Source organism: Struthio camelus, chromosome 9 (genome assembly GCF_040807025.1).
Source record: "Struthio camelus isolate bStrCam1 chromosome 9, bStrCam1.hap1, whole genome shotgun sequence".
In the NCBI taxonomy this organism is placed as follows: Eukaryota; Metazoa; Chordata; class Aves; order Struthioniformes; family Struthionidae; genus Struthio; species Struthio camelus.
The window spans coordinates 26194946-26219016 of NC_090950.1; the positions used below are offsets into that span (position 1 = coordinate 26194946).

General features: G+C 37.4%; 1 protein-coding gene across 19 annotated transcripts in view; it reads right to left on the reverse strand.

Moving 5' to 3' along the window:
* NAALADL2 (N-acetylated alpha-linked acidic dipeptidase like 2) overlaps window positions 1-24071 on the reverse strand; it is a 524823-nt gene that overhangs the window by 287756 nt on the left and 212996 nt on the right. For all 19 annotated transcript variants that reach the window (XR_011142818.1, XR_011142817.1, XM_068954255.1 and 16 more), the window contains one exon: window positions 18803-19304. Coding sequence is in view for 17 of the 19 variants with exons in the window: in XM_068954257.1 (XP_068810358.1) it covers window positions 18803-19304 (502 nt within the window). In the remaining 2 variants the exon portion in view is untranslated. The remainder of the gene's footprint in view (window positions 1-18802; window positions 19305-24071) is intronic.

Consider the following 24071-nt stretch of genomic DNA (forward strand, 5'->3'; position numbering starts at 1 on the left):
TAGAAAAATGTTAAAACATTACTGTGCATCAGACTAGACTTGAGAAATTTCACAAGATGCTCATTTCCACTTCTGCAGATGTCCAAATGTAGAGCTTTAAGAAGAAAAGTTGATATTTACTATAAACATATCAAGAAGTAACAAATGTCAAATTTTCAGTTTTCAATGACACGTTCTTTTTATAAAAATGGATGCAAATTCTTGATATCAGACTGGCCAGCTGAATTACAATTTCTAGAATTATTCTGTTAGCAGAGCTTAAATATTTCTCTTAGTGAAGTTGAAATATTTATTGTACAATACCATACCTTATGTAAATACATAAGTTCCCCAAATCCCACCTGTCATAATTCTTCCAGCAATACTGTGTCTGCAAGTGATGCAGGGAGTTAAAAAAAGAAAAGAAAAAGCAAAAAAAAATAAAAAAAGAAGAAAAAGAAAAACTTAACACTGGAGATAAACAGATCTAAGGCATGTTCCTTTCATTAGTATAAAATCCAGTAGCCTCATTTATGAGTGGCTCGAGGACATAGTGTGAAACGTTTTGGCAGACACTACAACTGCAATAGAGCTAGTATTCTAAAGAAACAAAGCATTCCGCATTTACATTCTCTTTGCTCTTTTTTAACCTTCAAACCACTTAAAAACAAGGTAATTTTTAATCTGCATATTGCATGGCATCAAAACAGCACATCTCCAAAGCTGAGAAAACATATGCTGTCAGCAAAGAACAAAATGATCTCTTTGATTCTAATACCTGTGATAGTAGCATGATTGTAACTGTGTGTGACAACTTCTCCCTACCCTCAAAATAATTACGGCTCTCTCGAATTCAGCATCTGTGTTGCCAGATGTTACTGTCAAACACGTAAGCCTAAGCACTGCAGAAACTTGGCCAGCCTCCAGCTTTTTTGTCTGAATACCTCAGCAGATGCAGGTGGTTTTGAGTAGTCCAATATTTGGCACACCAAGCCATGCAAATCCGGTTGTGTAAACAAGAAAACAGCAGCAACAGATAATGCATCATATCCAAACAGGCTCACCGTAACCACGCCGGTCTGCCTGAGCCTGACGTTTCCAACGAGCTATTGAGAACTCAGATCGGTTTTTAGCATTTGCCTGACATAAAAAAAATACTAATGTTCCTGAAACCCATTTCTCTCCAAGTCTTGCATTAAGATACGGTTAGTTGTTATAACTTCACTTTTATACACAGACACAATATTTGCCAGCTGGATGACACAAGAGCTATTAAAAAACAGGCATGTGCAGCAGAATTCTGAAACGTTATAATCAAAACCATAAATCACTCAACTCTTAAGACATAACTTGCAACTTAACACCAAATTCCTTGCCTGAAGATGATGATTTACATACAGTACAGCAGTACAGTTTTTACAGAAGAATTTTTTCTCTTCTTATACACCACTCAACTGCTGCCATTTGCAATCAAATTATCTTCAACAGGGAAGCAATTCAAATTCTAGCCGAACTCTCTGACATTAGTAAAAAACCAACATATTTAAGACAAAATTAACCGTAGCCACAGGATACCAATCTTTTCAAAACGTGCCCAATGCGCTTCAGACACAGAACCTTTCATGCCGCACTCCTTAATTATTAAATCAACAGGTATTTTACACAAAACCAAGCAGAAAGAACAAGCTGCTTTCTATAAATGACTCTTCCATCATTAAACTTCCTCAACCTCTAAAGGGCAGTGGACATGTATCAACTTAAGCATTCAGACACATAATCAAGGTGGAAACCATTAGAGCCTTTATGATACAACGCTACAATAGTAAAAGTCAGTGTTTCCATTAGAAAACTCATTTTTATGGATATATAACTTCGTTGTACAATTTATTTCCAGGCTCAAGCATGATTTATAAGCTCTTCCCCTACAAGGAACAGAAGTCCAAACAGAAGTGTCCAACCCAAACATTTTGAAATAGCAAAAGCAGTAAGTTTCAGGAGTTTTGCAATCTCTGATACAATTCTGACTATCCAGCCTTTACCTTCAACTTTCGCAATCAGGCTTTTATTAGCAGCTGTATCTTCACCCGCCCTTCAATTCTGTGCTTACAATTTTGTCATTTTATATAATTAGGGCTAAGTGTGCATTCAACATTTAAGTAGCAGAAGCTACATCTGCAGACATTCATTTTTGGCAAAACAAAGGCACTGTAGGATTCATCACTGCTATTTTAGTGGCTTAAAACTGAGTCCAAGGCTCCCTAACGCTGGCACTGTATATTCACCTAATGAAAGCATTCACCACCTCAAAGACTTCACAGCCTATAGATCTGTCAAACCAAATTACTGAAACTAATCATTGCATGGTTAGTTATTTTGGTCTTTCTACGTACAGAAGAATTTATTCTGAATGCTATTAAAAAATAAGTACATATCAATGTGATAGGGAGCCCGATTTGATCTGCCTGGGACCTGTCTGAAAACTATGCATAGTCCTGCTAGTTTTTTTTCCCCCTCAATCTTAAAAAAAAAAAAACCAAACCCAATATGTTATTCCATATTGCTTAGGTCTGCCAAGACTTTCTAGACATCTTCCCTAACAAACCGAAAGCATTCAAATGATGCAAGGTCATACTGTTATACCATAAACATGTTTAAAATTTAAATGGTAGATTCTGAATTCAGTTACGCCATTGTAAACCCAGGAGAACTCTAGGAACTTCAGGAAAATTAGTGTAGACGAGGATAACTGACCCTGAAATCAAGAGCTAATTTTTAAATCTACTTTCCAAGAGGGCTAAGCTATATAGAACGCCCCTTCCAGTCACATAGTCTTTAGCCTATCACTTCAAATGATACTTACTCATTTCAATTCATAGTTCATCATTTAAAAAAAAAAAAAGTTCTCTCTCTCTATAACTGGAAACACAGTAATTTGAAATCTACTCACAGCTGAATCTTTATTTAGGAGGCTTTGCTCTTCTGCTCAAATCTGATTATACAAGGAAGTTATTAAGATAAATTCTACATGAAATTCAGCAAAAAAAAAAAAAGGAATTTGAAATAAAACAACTGTTTATTTCTTTAAAGAAGGATCCCAACAAAATGAATTCATACTTTTCTGATTCCTAATGCATAATACTGCTCACATAACTATTCATACCCTGCCCTTCATTTAGTTCTAACTTTTTTTTTTTAAACGAAGCCTAAAATAAAGGTAATTACATCTGTTGAAATCAACACACTTGTACAGAGCACATTTTCTGAAAGGAATTCAAGTAGAACGCCACCAAGGAGTCTTTCTCCTCTTCATCCAATCGTCATTTTCTTTAAATAATTAAGCCTCATCTGATGTACAAAGTTCAAAATTTTCAACTCTAGAGAGAACTATTTTATGGAGCTGTAATTTAAAACGTCTACATATTCAAGGCTGGTAAGATATAATCGTTCCAGTAGCTCTGGAAGTCTTCTGGCAAATACGCAAAAGAAATTGAAAACTTTTTGTTACGCAGCCTACAAGATCAAATAAAGACTCCTCTACAGAGCTTTGCTCTACTACATAAAAATTGAGCCATATAATTAGCTGTAAGCCAATATTCACTTCAGTTTTCCAAAGCTTGTAGAATACGGTCTCTCTTGAAGCTAATGCTAGTTTTACAGGCTCAAATAATACTGTAAGTTAAAATCATTTGATTTTTCAATGTATTTCTAAATGTTCCCAAGCCAGTTTAGATAGTGCCTCAAAATATGCAAAGAAATATGGATTATATCACTTTCAGCTATAATAATACAAGAAAAAATATTTAAAATGTTCTAATATTCTCATGGCTTAAAATATCAGTGGAGGTGAAGAAAAATAAGAGTATTCCTGGAAAATTTTAACAATATACTCAACTGAAAGACAAGCTAGTATATTATTTGCAATGCACAAAGCTTTTATTTTATAATGATGCACCTTATACCTGGAGGTGAATCTAGAGAACACCACTAGTTTTCCATTACAATTAAGTTACCTATTTAAAGGATTTTAGATAGACAGTATTATGATATATGCTTTTGTTACTTCTGGAATAGCTGCCCTGTCACTTTCTGTAAGGTCACATCCTTTCTTTGAAATCATCTTATTACTTTTATGATCCACCTCATTTACATGTTGTATGGTAGCCCACCACAAGAAACTAGGAAACAGTTTGTGTATGAACTACATTAAGCCTTATGACAATTACTACTATCCTTACTTATCCATGTAAAGTCATTTTCCCATCATTCTAGAATGTGTAAAAACTTTTATTTTTCGGTAACGTATCTTGACTTGTTGATGGAATAGCGCCATCCTCATCCCGGCCAACATCACTGTTCACAGCGTAACAGCACACGACAAATACGTAGGCTCATCTTTAGATAAATCTGTTTTGTATTTCTGCTGAGCCAAGAGTCACAAAATATAGTACAGCCTGCAAGCCGTGTTTAACATATAATAAATAAAAGTAGTTAAAATGTCTTTAGGCACCAAAAGATTTCAGTATTTAACCTAATCTTAACTTAAATTCTTTTTTGGCAGACTGAGTTATTCAGTAACCACATTTCAAACATCCAGAATTCTTTGGAAGGCAAAATCAATTCTGAGTAAGCTTTAAAAGAAACTTAACATCCTGCGGTTTTAAAGGTGCTGCAAAAATGTCAACTGTTTTTATCCAAGAAGAAGAAAAAAGGACTGGATCTCAAACAAGTTAAGTGGTTTGGAGAAATGAAAGAGCTTTCAGCAAAGACAGCTCAGACTATGTCTCTCAGAGGCCCTTGGTCGTTTCATGCCATTCACCTGGACTAGTGAGTCCTGCTCACTAGTCTTGCAAGGACCCATAGTTTTTTTCCTGAGGTGATTCAGAAAAAGTAACAGAGAAAAGATAGCCAATTGGCAGTCGACTTAAATTCAGTGCGTCCGATTCAACATTTTCGCTTGAAAAATTTTGACCCCACAAATAACAAAAATTTCGAGCCAAATCTTGAGTCACCTTCCAAGATGCCAGCAAGTCAGAGCGGCTGTCCTAGACAGAGGCTAGGAAAGAGCACGCTGCAGCTGAATTTGTGAGCTATATTCCAAAGTTTTGAAATGCAGCCATAGCAGCAGCACGTACATATAAACTAGGCTGCTAACAGTGGCTGTATTTAGCAAATACTGTCCTCTGTAGCTCACTGGGCCACCAGGACAGCATTTTACGTATTTACAAAATAACACCATCATCCTTCTCCTACTCATGTGCCAATGCAGCATCTGTGTCTGGTGCCTGGGATGAGTAGGAGAAAAAAGGCAACAGCATTGCATATTCTGTGCAAGACTGTGCGAGCAGTCTGTACGTCTCTTCCCGAGAGGAGGACAATTAGCGGGACGTTGCAGTCTGCATGAGACACTTTCACATCGGTTGCCCCACTGCAGCCGTGACTCCTCCTGCACTGGGTGCAGTCAACTACATGAACCCGCAGGCTCCAGGACAGCAGAAATTTGAAAAGTCTGAACCTTCGAGGACAGGCCTGTCCTTGAGGGAGCCACAGGGATCTATTTTTCTGCTGGTTGGCCCCCATGGCCTCCTTAGCAAGGCAGAAGCACCACTACAGAGAACATCCCTGAAGAGTTTCCTCACTTATCTTGAGGCCCTAATTTTATAAAGGATAATTTGATCTTTAGTGTCAGTCTTAATTACATTAACTAAGAGAACGGGATCCAATCATACTTCCAGCATTTACCCCGGGTATGACTCTTCCTGCTCCAATTAACTGTTTCCCAAACAGTGAGACCTTTTTTTTTTTTTTTTTAAAAAAAAAAAAAACTTCGAGACATACTAAGGATAAAAGAGAGAGACACAAGAGAGAGACCTAGAACTCTGCGAGACTCGCACTTCCTCAGGGATTCATTGATCATTGCTACAGCCAAAACCTGAACAGGCTGCAATTTCTGCAATGGTAACGCTGGCAGAACTGTAAAAGAGGAATTAGATTAATCCAGTCAGGATGTGACGAAGGCATGTAAAACCAATTTCCAGATCCGTAAGACTAAAGTAGGATTTAATTTATTTAGCTTTATATTGCTGAAATAACACCAAATGATTCTTGTTTTAACAGCGTCCGTTAAAGGAGAAAAAAAAAAAAAAAGTTTGCCAGCTGAGAGCTGCAAATCCCAGATAATGCCCCAGCGCCTCACAGTGCTATAAACAGCTCTGCGAGAGCGCTCCAGCAGACACGGGGCACAACCCAGTCTGGCCGCAGCATTTGTTACTGCCAAAAACCAAATCCTCCGTTTTAGTTTGGTTTATTAATCAAAAGCAAATATTAATATCAAACCTTCTCAGACATCCTATTTAAAGCAACTTTATAATACAGGAAAGTAAGTGGTAACTGCAAAATTTTAAAAGTTTAATGCTTGCATTCTCCATCAGAGAAAGCTCGCGTTTCCAGAAGCCAATGATGAAGAATCGCAGAATCCGATCTTAGCTGAGCAAAAATGACAAAACACAGAGGCAAATACAGTCCTTTTAGGCTAGAGCCTTTGATATATATTTTAACAACTTTCTTCTCTGTTAGAATCTCATGCAAAGAAAACCGGCTACTTAACAGAACAGGGCCACACTGCCCCCAGAATGAGTGAGTAGAATACAGTCTTGTCACTCGGCTTTTTAAATCTGTGCTAATTTACTTGACCTATAACATAAAAAGACTTAGAATACGTTGCATTAACACAGCGCCTTTCATTCCAAAAGTTTTTGTTTGGGGGTTTTGGGGTTTTTTTTCTTCTTTTTAAACAAGCGATACAGAATACATGTAGAATTTACCTCTTCTGTTCCTCAAGCTGTCATCTCTTGTTCCACTTACTCAAAGGTACAGAAGGTACTGACTAAAAGGAGCGTGCTATATTTCAACCACTAGTTCATAAATGATGATTATACTCTTAAAATATGTCAAAAATTCAGAGTTAACATTCCTATTTTTCAAGAGAATTCCTATTGGTTCTTTGAGGAATTCAAACAGGATCAAGATCTCAAAGCAGCCCAATTTCTCATATTGTCAATGCACTATTATTAGCCAAAAGAAAGAAAAGCACTACCTTGCCACTTCAAAAGCACTACCAGTTTGAAAACTTACCCTCCAAGACTTATGTTCTTTTTTGTATGTATAACAAGTTCAACTGATTCTCAGTACACTTTGGCAAAATCTTTGAAAAGATTACGAATGAAACACACAGATTCAGAATGTTTTAGATCAAAAGAAACTATTAAATCATCTCACCTAGCCTTTTCTATGCCACAGATGTACATACGTTTTGCCTTGTGTTGAGCTCCATAACTAGACAACGCCCAGTCTTGATAGCAAAGTCATGCTGAAACTTGCTGTATTTGCATAGCACCTTATCTTTACTGGTTATTTCTATCTTTAACTTTATGCTTCATCTTGCAAACATTGGTTCTTGTTTTTCCCCACACTAGACTAAGGAGCCCTAGTATCTATTTTCACACAGGAGTATTTCTGCACTGTGATCAACTAACCACTCAATCTTCTTTTTGATAAACCGATTGACTCTTGAAGTTTTTCACTGAGAAGCATTTTTGCTCAGAGCGCTTCATTTCTTTAAAAAAAAAAAAAAAGTAACAACAACAACAACCACCCTGCTCACTTATACACCAAGCATATTTACTCTCATAAAACAAATGTGGAACAGAGAATCACTTGAAATGGTGACCTACAGCAGATATAAATGCAATTTTATAATTTAATATTTTATTCTGTATAATATCAATTTCAATATGAAGGAGATGAACACCCCCAATCCACGTCTAACTAGTATTTCTCATAGTGTTCTATGAAAACGCCATGGACTTCACCAGTAGTTGAGGTCCAGTGCTCCATTGCCGAACTGAGTCCTTAATAACTCTCCAGGCCCTTGAAAATGTTACAACCTAAATACAACGGTAACTATGTTATGAAGAACTTATGAATAAAAGATATAGTTCTGGTCTTGGGGTTAGAACAATATTCAAGTTTCAGCCATTACCATAGGGAGAAATGACAGTAAACACTAAAACGTGCTAAAGTTTTCAAATGAGCAGCATAGGTGACAGAAGCTCAGCTAATATACAAAATTAAACCTATGTGTTCACTTATGCACAAAAACACATGTATAAATGGATAGCTAAATATATATGTACACATATACATATTTTTGTAATACCTAATGATCTTTAAAAAACTTATATCAAGTTTAAAAAAAATGAGCTGATTACGTTTTCCATTAGAAGAAAAGGAATATCTGTACTAACTTCCAAAACACAATGTCTTATTTATCTTTTTAAAAAGCATGTAGGTTGAATAATTTAGAAACAAAATCACAAAATCCCCCAAAGGGTCTGCGATAGGATTCTGAGAAACTATGCAGACATAACTCTTTCCTTGTCAGAGTTTCATTTTCTTAAATAGTTTCTAGACATATTAGCAAAGAAAAACAAGTTTGGTAATACAGAAGAAAATTACTGGTATTCTTTAAGTTACTATTTGCACTGCTAGCAGCACAGTGGCAGCTTCCATTTGCCTTACACTAACCACATCATGAATAATTCACTTTCCTGCCTTGTTTCCTAGATAGTTGACAGGGGATGGAAACTTTATGCATGACGGTATGGCCTTTTTTTCCTACATTTGTCTATTTATTTAATAATGTACATCAGTGGGCCTATCACCTAGGTTGGCATTTATTAAAAATAAAAGTATTCAATAGCTATTGCTCACAAATGGCCATGAAACAAGCAGCTTCCCAGAGCTACCACCTTTTGCTCACAAATAGCATTCACCCAACTATTTGAATAATTAAATAATCCCAATCTGCACTGCATCAGCGCTGCCTCATGCCGACTTCAACAGGAAACAGATCCCAGAACTACCGGGGACGTGTTCCTGCCTCTGTCAGAATGACTGCAAATATGTGAGCTTTCTGCTAAATCGCAGCTGCCCTGTTGGAACAAAGCAAAAGATTTCCATCAAAGGCATACTAACATTTTCATGGACTCCACATCCATTTTAACTCCTACGCTTCTCCAGCCTACAGGCTCCAGTTCAGCACCTGAACAGAAGCAAAACGTGTTACTGCACAGAACATAAAGATATTGGATAACTGAGTCAGGGAAGCTTACTTAAAACTTTGATCATGTTACATTATGTAGGTTTATATCATATTATGTAGGAATATGGCATCATTCTTCAGCCATACCCTAACTTCCAAAGGAAAGACACCCAAATCACTTCCTTTCTCCAGACTGATATCTCAGCAAAAATATTAAAATTCACACAAACTCCTTTCCAAAGAGCTTTCTAAAATTTGCTGGAGAGAAGTCAGTCCTTGATGGAATCACAACATCCACAGGAATAGGGATCTTCTTCCCTGAGCCTTTACACACAGGCTAATGCTAAAATAAACAAAAGCCTTAAATGCTATCTTTTCACTAAAAATTAGAGACCTTCAGACTATTGCATATATTGTGAGTTTTGCTACAGTAATAGCGTTGGTACAAGGAAGCCACTGAGAGAATAGGAAAGAACCGAACATTTCCCAACAGCTGAACAGATGAAAGTTGCCAAATTTTTTCCCTTCATTTAAGCAGTTAACTTCTGCAAAAGATAAACCAGGACATTAAGTTAGTTGAGGACCAGAACCTGTTTTGGATGGAAATGTCAACAGATAGACCAAAAAAATCCCAACTTGGTGTAAAACCCTTAAAATTTCCTAAGAAATGCAGTTTCCAAACAATTTTGCTTCTGAGCCACTAGAACAGTTTGTTTTGATAGCAACATTTGAATTCGCCCTTCAGCTTTTATAGCTCGCTAAAATAAAAAAAATGAATTGGTAAAATTCCTTTTAACTGGAATACTTTAACCTTTTCACCCTTGAAAAATAATCATAAAACGTGCAGAGTGCGACTCAATGTTTTAACTTGGAGAAGCACTAGTTCACCAAGAAACCGTACGTATATAAATTTGCGCCAATTACATGTGTGCTTGGGAAACACTAGCGTATATTAAGGAAGAGACTTCTTACAAGTTTACAGGTTACCCATTAGCGAGAGTGAGAAAAATGATACATACATACAGAATTATTTACTTTTCTGTCTGTAAAGAGCACTCTTTAGAAAAAACTCAGAGAAGCCAATCCATCCAATGAACTTGTTTAATTTTGAAAAGCCTCCCATTGTAAAAGTCACAATGTTACTGGGAAAAGACCTAACTTTTTAATATTTTATATTTGTTTCAGTACGGCAGCTACTACCTTTCAGAAACTCATCACTTTTCAAAGAGAATTGAACTGAGAATAGAAGCCTCTTATTGCAAGGCTACAGTAGAACACGCTTATTAAAATCGATTATTATTCAGACAATATCAATTTCATTCTCTCTGATTGATTCCTAGCAATGCTCCTTAGTAGCCTTCAGTTACAAACGCTGCACGAATAGTAACTTAATACCACACAAGAAATTGCCGTCCTGCTGCTCTTGGTAAATTTGGTAGCAATCTGACTTATTAGCAGGCCTCCAGTAAATCGCTGTCACAGGTGCTGACTGTGGGGAGCTCGATGTCGAAGCACCACCAAACCTGGCTGAGAAAACTCTTACCCCCAGAGCCTTGTTAATTTGATTCATGTACACAGGTAGGAAACTAATTGCTAATTGTTGCAGCACATGCCATGGAATTGCAGCTTTTGCTCGAACGTTGTATCTCAAGAGTACCAGCAGACCTCAGCTTTACAGTCTGCAGATGAGAGAGGCATCCCTAAGCAGGCATTTGTGCATCTTCAGTGCTCAAGAAATTTGATAAGAGAACTCTTCGCAACACCCTGTGCCACCATCTCCTTGGAGGAAATGGAGCCACCCTCTAACCACACTGTATCTCTGAGATGTTGAGAGCCAATACAGTTAACCCGGCAGGAGCAAACTCTTGCAGCTGTTCAGGCAATTAGTAGATAGTCAGTGCCTCTAGCGCCACTAATTAAATTGTTACGGGTTTTTGTTGTGGAAGGTTTAGCTTCTCAGTATCTTTGTAAGTATATCCCTGGGACCACTAGCTAAAATTGCTCCATCTTCTTGTTTTAAGTTGTGAAGACTGGACAGTGAAGAACAACTTTGTCCAATTGCCACATCCCCTGAAATCTTGCCACTGGAAACAATTGGCCTACAATAAAAATTGGTTGTCATCTCAACAGCACGTGCACTTTTTCCTTCAGATTCCTTTTGTAAAAAGCAAGGAGTTGGTTACACCTATAAAACTGATTAGTGGCAGTGTAAATAGGTTCTGCATCCCTAAATGCTGCCTTTCGGGCCATCGTTAGTGTTAGAATTACTCAGGCAATCTGAACAAGCAGAATTGTCTAGTTACCTGTTTCTCTTTTTCAGATGTAGTCTAGTATAGAGACTACCACTCCCCCAAAATATAAAAAAATACACCAAACACTACACAAATCATTAATACTTTGCGATTTATGTTTCGCCCTCTTTCCTATTTGTCATGCTGCAATAGAAACAATCCTGAGAAACCCTCAGCTTTCCAAACAGCGTTCGCCAGCACATAAGGCAAGGAAGAGAGCAAGACTTCGAAGACACGCAGGCCGTGCCAAGGGCAGCCTTGGAAAATGGTAAGATTCAACATATCGTTATTCCCTCTCCGATCCCTCTGTTAAAGTGAAGGGGCAGAAGGGAGATATGCCAGCCCTCTGCAAAGCAAACGACTTCCCCACCCGCTACAATGGGTTTAAGGTAAATAGGCAACAATCTCTTCTTTTAAAATAAGCAAGATTATGCCATCAAAAATAAGTGATCCAAGTAAAATTAATTTACGTTCTACAGACGATCAAAAACAGGCATGGCTTTTTAATCAGGAAACACGAGGCTCTGGACTAACACGAAGGTGTTGGTTCAGGTCCTGCTCCAGCTAATGCAGGGCAGGATTGTGCCCACTGGGCCTAATGACCTCATCTTGAGCAGCCTTCAGCTGTCCCCCATCATCGTCTCTCACATTTCCATCCAGAACCCATGAATGTTTCATTAAAACTAGATTCTGTACCACAAAAAGACAGATTTATGAAAGAAAAAAAAACCTGCAATAAAAAAAAATTTCTAAAAATTCACAACTAGCTCATCTACACATGTTGCAATTGCACAAAAGAAACAACCTAGAAAAATACTGTTTTGCTAAAACACTCAAAAGCATCGTTCTTAGTTTTAATGTAGCCATACAGGACATATACGATACGCAAACACCCTCCTGCCTCTCTTCTTTTGAGCAAAGGTCTCAGAGGTTTGGCAATACCTCTTTTATTTTCACACATCTCTAAGACAAAATTAGGTACTTTTTGTCATGTAAAGAGTTTACGAATTGATAAGCTGGCCCAGCTTTGATTTTCTTTCTGTAGCGCAGAACTGCATGCTGTTTTTAAGAAACAAGTAATAAGATAGAAGGCTGGGACAGATAAAGGAATTTATCAAGGGACCAGTTACTTATTATGCCGATGTGACTATGCAGCTTATTAGATCTAATTCATTACTCTATCACACTGGTATATCGCTTAGAAAAATTATTTTAAAGCAACACAGTGTACTTCATTTACAAAGGACACTGACATAATACAAAATCAGATTTTACTGTAAATGACTTCCCAAATCTAACATCTAAAATTCAATCTATTTTTATGGTTATCCTTACAAAAAATAATCAACTGAGAGAAAAATTGTTCTCATTGAACCATATAGTGGACTTGAAACATTAAGTGTATCCTTATAAGGCTGAAAAAACCATAAGCCAAGTTGTTTTTGGTGAAATTCTGATCTTTATTCAAAAAGGAAGAGGAACTTTATAAGCATATGCCATGACTGAGGCTAACAGGAACAAACTTGCCTCTCCTTGTCAGGCATTATCAGTATAATGCTTCCTTCTTTCATCTACAGAAAAACCAATAAAAGAGCTATGTTTGGCAAATAAAAAGAACAAATGAAACAAATCAAATGAAATCAATGAAAGACCTGTAAAAAAACCCACTTTTTATTAACACCTCTGAGGTCTAGATATACCCTATTTTGGGGTGGGGGGGGGGAGATCAAAATCCTTGATATAACTGGACATCTGTAGCCTAATTTTACCAAGTTACGGTTTCAGAGATAACCATTTGGGTCTTGCAGAGCATCTTTCTTCTATAAAAGACCCTTCCCCCTGTCCTAGGAGCCGTTCGTTATTGGCAGGGTAGCAACAGGGTAAGGTAGGAAACTCACTTGCTTGACAAGAGTCTCTGTAGTTATAAATACACATTGAAAATTACCATGTGTATAAAGAGAACCCCAAGTGATTAGGCAAAGCGTGGGCAGGAAATTCAGAGAGTTCACTCAGCTCCCAGTTCTCAGGAATGTGCCAATACCATTTTCTAAAGAGCTAGAAGGGAAGACTTCAGATTCTGTCTAACCATATTTAATACCTACATTTTTTTATAGTAATACAATTAAATAGCTGAGGCTGATGTGCAGGAGGGAGTAGGATGAGTTCTCAGTGAGGCTTTTCAATTTGCAATGCATTTTTCAAATGCTGGTACAACAAAAGACAATCATTTTTATACAGCGAGCAGTGAAAGACAGCCGCTCAAGTCACAGGCAAGGCAAGCAGCGGTTTGGCCAGCAGACTGCTGCCATCGCTCACACAGTGGTCAGCACATATTGAACCATAGCTATTGACGTGAATGGGGAGAGGATGGGTCCTTTCCAGGAGAAACGGCCACCAGAGCCCCTGAGCGCAACAAAAACAGTTATTTCTCCTTTCCCTCCTCATTCCCTTCCTGTAGAGGATGAAGCTTTGCTCCTGCCACAATTCCTCCTTCCTGGGACAGCAAACATAATTTTGCCAAGCAGCAGCTTGGAAATGTAATTCAGTGCAAGTCACAAGAATTCAGTTTTGCTGAGAAGCTTTGGGCTTGTTTTGCTTGCCAGGTATACATTTCATAGGTTTTTTACGTGAAAAAAGCTTTGAAGCTCCAAGTTTAGTTTTTAACAGAGCTGAATATGATTTGATAGGGACAACAAACATTTGGGTGTGAAACGGCAGCTTCCTATCTCGCTTTCAGAAACTGAAGCAAACTCCTCACTGTATAGGAACTTTTGCTTTTTGACAATGATTTTATAGGAGAACTGTTGCTGTCTACTTTCTTAAAGCCTTTTGAAGAAGCAAGCTTAAGTGAGGGATAACACCGGGCACCAGTGATGAATTGATTCCTACCACAGATGGATTTGTGAGATTCTGCAGGTGATACCACCAGCTGGAAGGAGGAACAGATATGCCTCCAAAGGACAGTTAGTTACAACTAGATGTATTATGAAGGGATTTAAACCTCCTTGTTGCTCAAGGGGAAAAAAAAATCACAGCAAAAATAGTATTTCAGTAAGGATATACAGTATGAAAAGCAATAGACTGAGTGAAGAACAAGAGAGAAAAAATCCTTCAGCGTGTGGCCTTACATTCTGAACCACAGAAAAATGTATCCAAGTTGGATGTGAATATGATAGTCACCGAAATCTATGATCCTTGAAAGGCATTACACAGTAAAGTAGTATAAAGCTATTAGAATTTTAAAATCAGTATTTGCAAGAATAAACTAATCTGATAAATAAAATGCCATAGCTAAAACTATCGTATCAACACAAATGTCCACTTTTCTTTCTGCTTACTATTCAACATTATCTGTTGTAATTTATCGAAGTCAGAACAAAATTACAATTTTCTATTAAGTATAGATGTTAGTACCATACTTGGCAGGAAATTTAGGATTTGGTTTCATTGTAATCTGTTTTGGAGCAACAAACTAGAAATAATTTCATATAAAATGAAAATACAACTTTTTGTACTGCCTCTATTCAAACGCTTTAAATCAAGTGCTTTCAAATACAATACAAAATACTTTCTTTAAGGAAAAAGATGTCACATTGGATAGCAGCATTTATTACAATATTAGAGGTCTTAGAGATGATATTTTGGCTACATTTCATACTTTCACCATCCTGTCCCCTTTGATTTCCTTATTAACATTCAACTCAAACCGTAATGGAAAATGCCCAGTGAAGCTCTGTTTGCATATTTATCATTCTTAAATGTGAAAGCTTAGCAACATACATGATGAACAAAATCTTAGCGCTACTGAATCTTGTGACAGCACTCCCTCTAACTTCACTGAGACCAGAACGTTACTACTGTCTTCTATTTTTTCCCTTTTATTTTTCATAAGAAAACAGGGCAGAAAAATATTGCCTAAGAGGTAGTGGGAAGGCACTGACACTACAGAGCACAAATGGCACACTGATCTTTAATTTAGCAACAGAAGTTCAATCCACTCATTATAAACACTAATCTGCTGAATAGTTCAATTACGTAATAATGAACATTATATAGCTAAATTGCATCTGCCAGATGCACAATAAAAACAGGATAAACACACATCTTTAGTGCCTTTTCTTTACGCACAGTGAGAAGGAAAAAACAGCTGAATTTTCAAATGCACTTAAGTGATAATAGAAAACTGAATTCCATTTTCAAGAGTAGTTTAAGTACACCCATTTTCACTGATAACTGCTTCATTTACTTTTGAAAATTCGACAGTACACTTAGCAGAATCGTTGGGTGTCGCCATATTTTTCAAAATCTTGGGATCCTAAGCATTATTATAAACTTCAGAGACTTCCACCTCTAATATGTTGATCACTTTTGAAAACTGAATTTTCATTATTCTAAACATTTTTATTTAGGATCTGTAAACGCATTGCACAGGGGCTCGCGAGACTGCTAAATCAAAACACAAGGTGGCTATTTTCTAATTATGCCCTCTTGACGCACCGTAACCAAAATAGGTCTGAGAACGCAATCTTACCATGAAGCCTTGACTTAAGATACTCCGTATCTTAACTTGTACCTGGTCTCTTTTGAATGTGGGATATATGCCCTTTTCACATTCACCATTAAGGTTGGTAGGAGCTAGGATACATCAGACTGCAACTATAATCTTCTCAGACATCTTCCAAAGGAAAAGCAAAGACAAATATATTCATGGCAGAAACAGATGTAATACAATTAGATTCCCATCAGCTCAGTGATACTTGTAGAATGAAGCCCGTTTTCACCAGTGCTGACCCTGCAGCACACCAACTCTCACCGAGAGCCTCAAATGGAGAAGCTGCACGGGAATGCCCAAGTCTCCTCTTCCAGCAAACCATGCAGACAAACTGTGCACATGCTCCTCCGTTCCCTAACATATTCTTTACTAATGAGGCATCATTCAACCCACACAGAGCCCAGCCCAAATCCCAGTGAATCAAGGGAAGTCCCCTGGTGCACTTCAAGCTGTAGAAACGTGCAGAAGGTCCCAATACTCAAGGTTCACCTGACTGCAGCAGATTTCATCCTAACAGAAAGGTCCCATTCCAGACTGCCAAGCGCATCAAGACGATGTGCACTTGGTTAATAAGATTGGCACTGATATGTCTCGTATGTATTTTTCTCCTAATTCCTTCTTCAGGACGGTTAGCAAAATCTCTCACTATTATCAAGCCTGAGCCAAGAAGTAAGCTAAGAAAATTCAATTAATGTCATTCTGAGTAACATTTAGAAATTGCAAGTTAAGCAGCTGCCACTTACCCTCATAATTCAAAGTATATTATATTGAAAGAAGTTTCACAATAACATATATTGATTTTGACAGGTTTTTTTTTTTTTCTTCCCCAAGGAACATATGTTGCGTGTTCTGTATTTGTGGGGCTACATGCACACAGGTTTCATTGCAATAGCTTTGACTCTTGCCAAACAGATGTTGAGGGAAAGAAACTTCACACAGCATTCAAGCTGCAACACACAAAACTGTCTCAGATCAAAACATTGGCCTAAGAAAAACTTCTGGGTGCTGCAGCATACTAAAAGCATTGTTTATCTATTTATATACAGTATTGTGAGGCAGACAAATTTTTCCTGGACTATACTTGTTGAAATAACACTATTATGCAGAAAAAAAACAATGAAATTCTAAGAATTATGTATGTTTGTAAAGGGATAAGGAAATAAGGAATAAAAGGAAACCTATGTTTAATAACATCTAAAGTATTTATATAATTCACTTCCTCTCAGGTCCAGATTCTAACATCCCAAGAGCTAGCTAAAATAGTTTGAACAATGTTGAAATAAAAGAAAGTTTTTAAGTCATCCTTCAAAATAGTAAAATGAAAAGCTATTCCCAAACTCAAACCCAAAGTATTGGAATATTATCCCAAGACTGAGAGAATTCTCTGCCATTTGTTGTAGAGCTCAGCTTATTCAAACGCTTTGTTTACGACTAAGCCTCATAACAGACTGCAGCCTAATTTCCTTTCCAAGTACATAAGGAGGTTGAATTTTTACCCTTCAAAATCACCATTTTTCATCAACTGTAACCTTTCCCTTTATAGAAATAATGAGATCCATCAAGTAGAGATGGATCAGCTCATGAAAACCAATATTAAGTCTTTCATACATTTTTTTCCTTGAATTTAATAAGTATTGGCTTGAAACACAGTACACTTCAAGGATTTTAAGTTTCATTTATCAAATATAATAAAAACCAATTATTTTAGAATACTTTCAATTTACTTCTGATACACCAAGAGCAGCTCTTTAGATTTCCACTAAAACAATCCTTTGCCATCTCAGGTACATAAGTTCTGCCAGTTCTGCTCTGCAAGTGACAAAAAGCCATCAATGCATTTCCTTTATCATGAGGAAAACAAATAAGCAAACAAACTTCCACTGCTTAGGGTCAGTTCCAGAAACCTGAAGAAAGCTGATTTCTTCCTTCATGCAGAAATAACTTTCCAAAGTAGGACAGAAAACCTGGTTTCTTCCACATTCACTACTACAGGAAAGTGATTAGTATTTCCATATATATTGGGCCAATGGTGCGTTCTGATACCACAGCGATGAGTGCTATATAAACTTCCCAATCAGTGGAAATAGCCCACATCAAAAAAAAATATATATATATATATATTTATATATATGTATAGCAAAGCCAGCCAGGGGTTTCAGTGGCTGTTTTACAACACGTCATATCCATACAACAGGTCCTAAGGATTAAAACATTGGCTTTACAATCAGGTAAATTTAAAAAATATCTTGGGAAAGGAATTATTTGTCTGTTCGAGTGTTCAAAAACCGCAGTCCTTCAGAGTTCAGCAGCTTCAGTTTTTTCCTCCTTACCACCCATGCAGACCAAAGGTTTACTTCACCTTACAGACTGAAAAACAAAAGTCAGGATCCACTTCAACTGTCAGTGATTAGATAGGGATTTCTTAAAGCATGAAATGTTACAAAATGGAGTCTAAAATCTTGCTTGCAGTTTGACAATACCATTCAACAACTGACTGGATTTAGAAAGCTGATTTCTCTATATTCCCATTTACGTCGAATTGTCTACATTTTCCAGTTCATGTACAATAAGGGTGATATTAATATTTAGCAACAGAATGTTATTAAAACAAAAACAATGACTCTCTTACAGTAACAATATTTCCGTAACAGGATGACTAACACAAATCCACATGCAGCTGCCATCATTCTAGTTTCATTCTCTCTTTCCCCCGTACATGTATATAGAAAGTGTCCCAAGCATCACGATAAAACTGAACCCAGGAAGAAAAATTCAAAGCTATTAATAAGCTGTTAATAAGATACCACATAAAACAAATCACAGGAAGTCTTAACATTGGCACCTGATTGCATTTAGACAAAAATATGTCAAGGTACATACCTGTAAATCTGTTGAATATTTTCAGCTTTGATTTCCTCGAGAATCTCTTGGTAGACGTGAGGGTTATTTGGTTCTGGAGATGCTGAGGAAGAAGGGCATTTCTTGTGTGCGTAATAGCCTATCAAAATCCCCAAAATAAATAAAATCAAAACAGTGCAAAGTATTTTAAATATCTGACTAAAACTGCAGTGGTTGCTCTTTGGTGCCTGTCTTGCGTAATGTGAGATGTAGTCTGGATCTTCCTGAAGTCGCTGGAATCTCCCTTTAGGAGACGTGGATGGCTGAATGGGCTCGAGATCAAGGTCAGGGCTCTGCGAGTTCCCCAGCGGAGGCTGGGCTGCACCATCCAGGCAGAAGTGATCAAAGCCGGGCTCCTCCAGTTCCTTCTCCATGTCCCATTCCAAGTCCAGCGCCGTGGCCTGGAGGTCGTCGTTGTCAAGGTACGGAGAGTGCCCTTGTGCTCTCTGCTCGGCGTTCACTTTGTGGTAGGCCATCTTTTTATCTATTAAAACAAATGGAAAACCTAAGCGTTTGTTTCCTTATGCCTCCTTTGTAAACCTGAGACAACTGAGCCTCTATTTTTAAAAGCAAAAACTGGGTTTGCAGTGGTCCTTTCTCCCTATTTCCATCCTCCTTCCTGCCTTTATAGCATTATTATTCCCATGATCGTCATCACAGAAGGGAAAGAAAATACTTAAAGAGCTACAACATATTGTAAGAATATGAATAAAGGGAATTTACAAATATCAGTGGCAAAACATAAAAGTTATCGTATTATTTTTTCCAGTCTCCAATTGCCAAGATAATATTAAAAATGGAGTAGTAGTTTCCAAACAGTTACTTATTACCTGAAAGTCATTTTGAAGCTGTAACAACTATATCAATTTCATTTTCACTCATCATACAAAATAATGCCGTTAAAATAAAGTAGAAAAAAAGAAGTAAAATAACTTGCCTGATCTGGTTCTAAACACAAGGAAATGATAAGTTAAAAATGAAAATTCAGGGTGACACTGTACTTACATATCAATAAAAAGCTTCCATTTAGATGGAGCATTCTATTATTTATAGGTATTTTAAATGCATAGCTCCTGAATGACTGATGAATTTACTTAGAAATTGTCCCAGCTGTTTTGCTCCACTTATTTCTCCCATTTTAATGGATCAAAATCATTGCCAGGTACATATATCAAACTCATTCCTTTAATAGTGAGGCCTATCTGCAGCATTTCTAGATATTTCTATGGAAACATGAGCCCTCTAAATGGAACTCTGACCTCCAGGACAAACACTCAAAGTCAATTTTCAACAAATCATTTTTTAACAGACCGCGACGGTGCGGTGCCATTTTCATCCATACTTGGACGACAGACATCCCATCACATAAGCATCAGTAATTTAGGGCTTTTCAAACACCAGACAGAACCATCAATTAGAATAAAATGCAGATACAGGTATTAAACTTCTCACAGTGATGCATATCGCACTGACCTCTCCAGCACTACATTATACCTCCCTTTTTATATTTTAAGATATTTTCTTTCTCTAAAGACCTACCCCAAGATAACATTGTTTGGGCCACATAATAGATGAACCTACTTTAATAGCAAAGCAGAATTCAGCTTTTTGAAGTTCTTTGAAGAGAATGAACCGTTAGAAAGCACTGATATAATGAAACAGTCTATTGTTCACTGAACGACTATCTTGCTTTATACAATACCAATTTACACATCCTATTTCCTTGTAAAACCATATAAAAAATCCCTTGCCTGCAACTTTCAGGCAGTATAGCAACAGTCAAGTGCGCGCATACTTGAGGCAGTGCTTCAAGTCAAGCTGTCATATAGGTTTTGCAAATCAATCCTACACCTGCAATCCAAATTCTTCTGTATGCAGCGGAAGCAACAGAGCTTAGGCAGAGCTGAACTAAAGAATCTAAATTAGTGTGAATAAGCTTCACTATTTATTTAAATAACGATAAAAAAAAATGCTTGCCTTTAAAATCCATTTGAGTTAACAAATGGCTTAAACCTACATAGCCATAGGGCGTTTTGCCTTTGTCCTAGCAAAGCACTCAAAGTGAAACTTAGCGCAAAGAGTTAAAGTAACACTGCATAATTTTAAGCACGTTTCAACGAACAGAATTGCATGCTGGAAAACCCACAAGGAATCTTTTAAAATCATCTCAGATGCCTTTAAGGATCTAAAAACGTTTAGCAAAAGGATCTTCCCTTAAGGACATGCAAACAGATGGTTCAGATCTTTGCAGATCCTGTTTAACTTAGCAGTCGTGTAATGCTGCAATTCTGAGATGCCTTTGTGCATCTCACCACACTGCATGCTTTAAATTATGCATATGCTTCATTGGTTTGCAGATCAGAGATCAAAGAGGCAAAGGTCTTGTAGCTAGTATAGTCCTATAAAATAATACATGCTTAATTTTTTCAAGTGAATAGGATCATATACTCATAAAACACTAATTTAAAGGGACCTTCGGAGGCTATCCAGTCCAGTACCTCACTCAAAGCTGGACTACTGCCAGTATCGTATCGTGCAAACCATTACTTTGTCCTGCTGAACCCTGAAAACCTCCCAGGAGGCAGGATCCCAGCACCTCCCTGGATAAGCTGTTTCATCGCTGCTCTACCCTCCTCCTGGAGTTTTTTCTAACGTGAGCCTGAACCTCCTAAGCCACAATTTGCACCATTACCACCTGCCCCTACCAAGAAGGGTTTGGCTCTGCTGTCTTCAAGTAGTTTGCTGCTATTAGATTCCCATCTTCACGAAAAGAAACAAATCCAACATCAGCAGTTGCCTGTGGGACCCCCTTCAGTTTCTCAACATCCTTCTTGAACTGGGGGATCCAAAACTTGCCACAGGATTTACGTGTGGCCTTGCACTACTGGAGGGCACTAACTTTCAGCGATCTGCTAGCCACATTCTTCCTGAAAGTCCAGTGCGTTGCCTGCTTTGCAACAAAAGCTAACTGTTGGCTCCTGCTCCCACTCGGTGTCCGCTGTAACGTGGGTCCCTCTCTGCAGGCTGGAGCTCAGGTCAGGTCCTGCCACGCTGATGAAGAGGGTTATGACAGCCCCAGGGCAGAAACCTGCAGTTCTCCTCATTGAACTTCTTGGATTCCTCTTAGCCTAACCCTCAAGTTTGTAAAGGTCCCTCTGAACTGTAGCTCTGCAACTCAATACGCCAACCTCTTCTCTCTAGTCAAGTGTCACCTCCAAGTTTCCTAAGGGATCATTCTGCTTCATCTTCCAGGCTGTTGATGAAGATACTGAATAACCGGGGCTCCAAAACAGATCCCCGAGGCACTGTGCTTGTTACCAGATACCAACTAGATATCAAGTCATTAATAAAAACTCTATGGAAAATTTGTCCAGCCAATTTTCAACCTAAATCCCCTTTTACTCTGTCTCCTCTGTTTTGTTGATGGAGGGATTAATTTGCAAACTTTCACTAACAGAGGACAGTACCAGATAACAACTGCCCAACAACCTCAACTTTGCAACTCCATTTTGAACTGCTTTTAATTAGAAATGAAATACAAGAGTTTTTTCCTTTAGAAGCAAAACAAATCATGACTATATCTTGGAAATAATCATTTTGATTCTAAAATTACTGAAGTCATTTAACAAGCTGCTTTAGCCAAATGAATAAAGGCTTAACAGCCTACAGTATTACCTATAGAATGTGAACTACAGGTAGTGTTTCAGATTCTGTTGCATGGCAAATATCAGTCTTGCTGAGCTTTTAAACAGCGACCACTGCATAGTGGTGGTAGTTAAGTCCCCTCTGTATTTATGACATTTCAAAAATGTATGTTACTGTTCAATGGAGTGTATTAATAAAGGTTATTTAAACTGCTACACGTAAGAGAATAATAAAAATTCTTATGAAATTTCTTTACACAGTTATTAAGACAGATGAGTTGTAACCACATTCCACAGCTTAATATCTCAGCCATTCAATTTTTGAACAAAGCACCAAACCCAGTTACCTCATTTCAGAAAAGAAATCAGCAAAAAAACCAAACCAAAGCTCAAAGATCAATATTCATTTCTGTTTTATATTTAAGAAATACGGGATCTTCTTAGTAATACATGTGCTTTTGGTAAAGAACATAAAAAACCAAGAAGAACCCCAATAAACGTCTTCCCTTTTTGTAATAACGTTGACAAATTTACTGCTTGAGTGTAAGGACATAACTTACTACAAAGTATCTGATATCATGGCCCACAGTGTATTTCACTATGCCAATAACGATTTTAGAAACTGGTCTGGTTCTGAAGGCACAAATTATTCATTCCCTATAATGTAATGTATATTAACAGCCTAGGTTATTACTTGGCTGGCTAAGGTGGTAGCTGGGCTTAAATGTTACGTAGTAAAAACAATTTTAGGTAGGAATTAGTAGAATAAAAAACACTACATAGAGAATAGTAAAGTAAAAAAAAGAGAATAAAAAGTTAGATAAAATATAAAGCCAATAAAAATAACTCTGTGATAGTCTAGTTCAGTCTTCTCTAAAACACAGACCATAAAATGAATATATTTTTTGAAAGACATTTTTGAAAACTTCAGGAGATAGAAAATCCCTCCCATCTGTCAGCAAGCTGTTTCAACATTTAATTGTTGTTAAATATACGTTTTATTATAAAGATTAAAAGTCTGAATTTGCACCAGGTAAACTTTAAAGCCATTCTACAGGGATAGCAAAAGGGATCATAAATTGTAGGATACTGGGCCATACCAAAGCTGATGCCCAATAAAGGTGATGTACATTTCTATACTTCCATTTATTTGTGAGAATAGTTAATAGTGAGATGTCAAATTAGTGCTAAATATCCTTCTGGTTAACTGTACATAAGAAATCAAGTGACATATCTGACCATTATTGCCTTAGTGAGCCCATTTCTAAACTATCTACTTGTTTCTTCACCTTAAAAATCATACGTTTACATGCTGCATATAGGTGCATCTTGTAATGAAACAATCAGAAACTTCTTTTGCGGTATCTTTCGTGCTTGAACCCTCATCAATGAAACCTTTGAAAACTATATAACAAGGACTACATGAAAGATGCAGCATCTGTATCGCGGCCTCTTTCTAATACCTCCGCAGCAGAAAGGTCAGCTTATGCGAACGTTTTATGAAACCAGCAAGCATAGACCAAAGCCTATGAATATATAGCAGTAAATTCCCTTATCTTTGCTACTGGTGCTGCAGTTGTTAAACCCAGTTATAAATAGCTGAGACA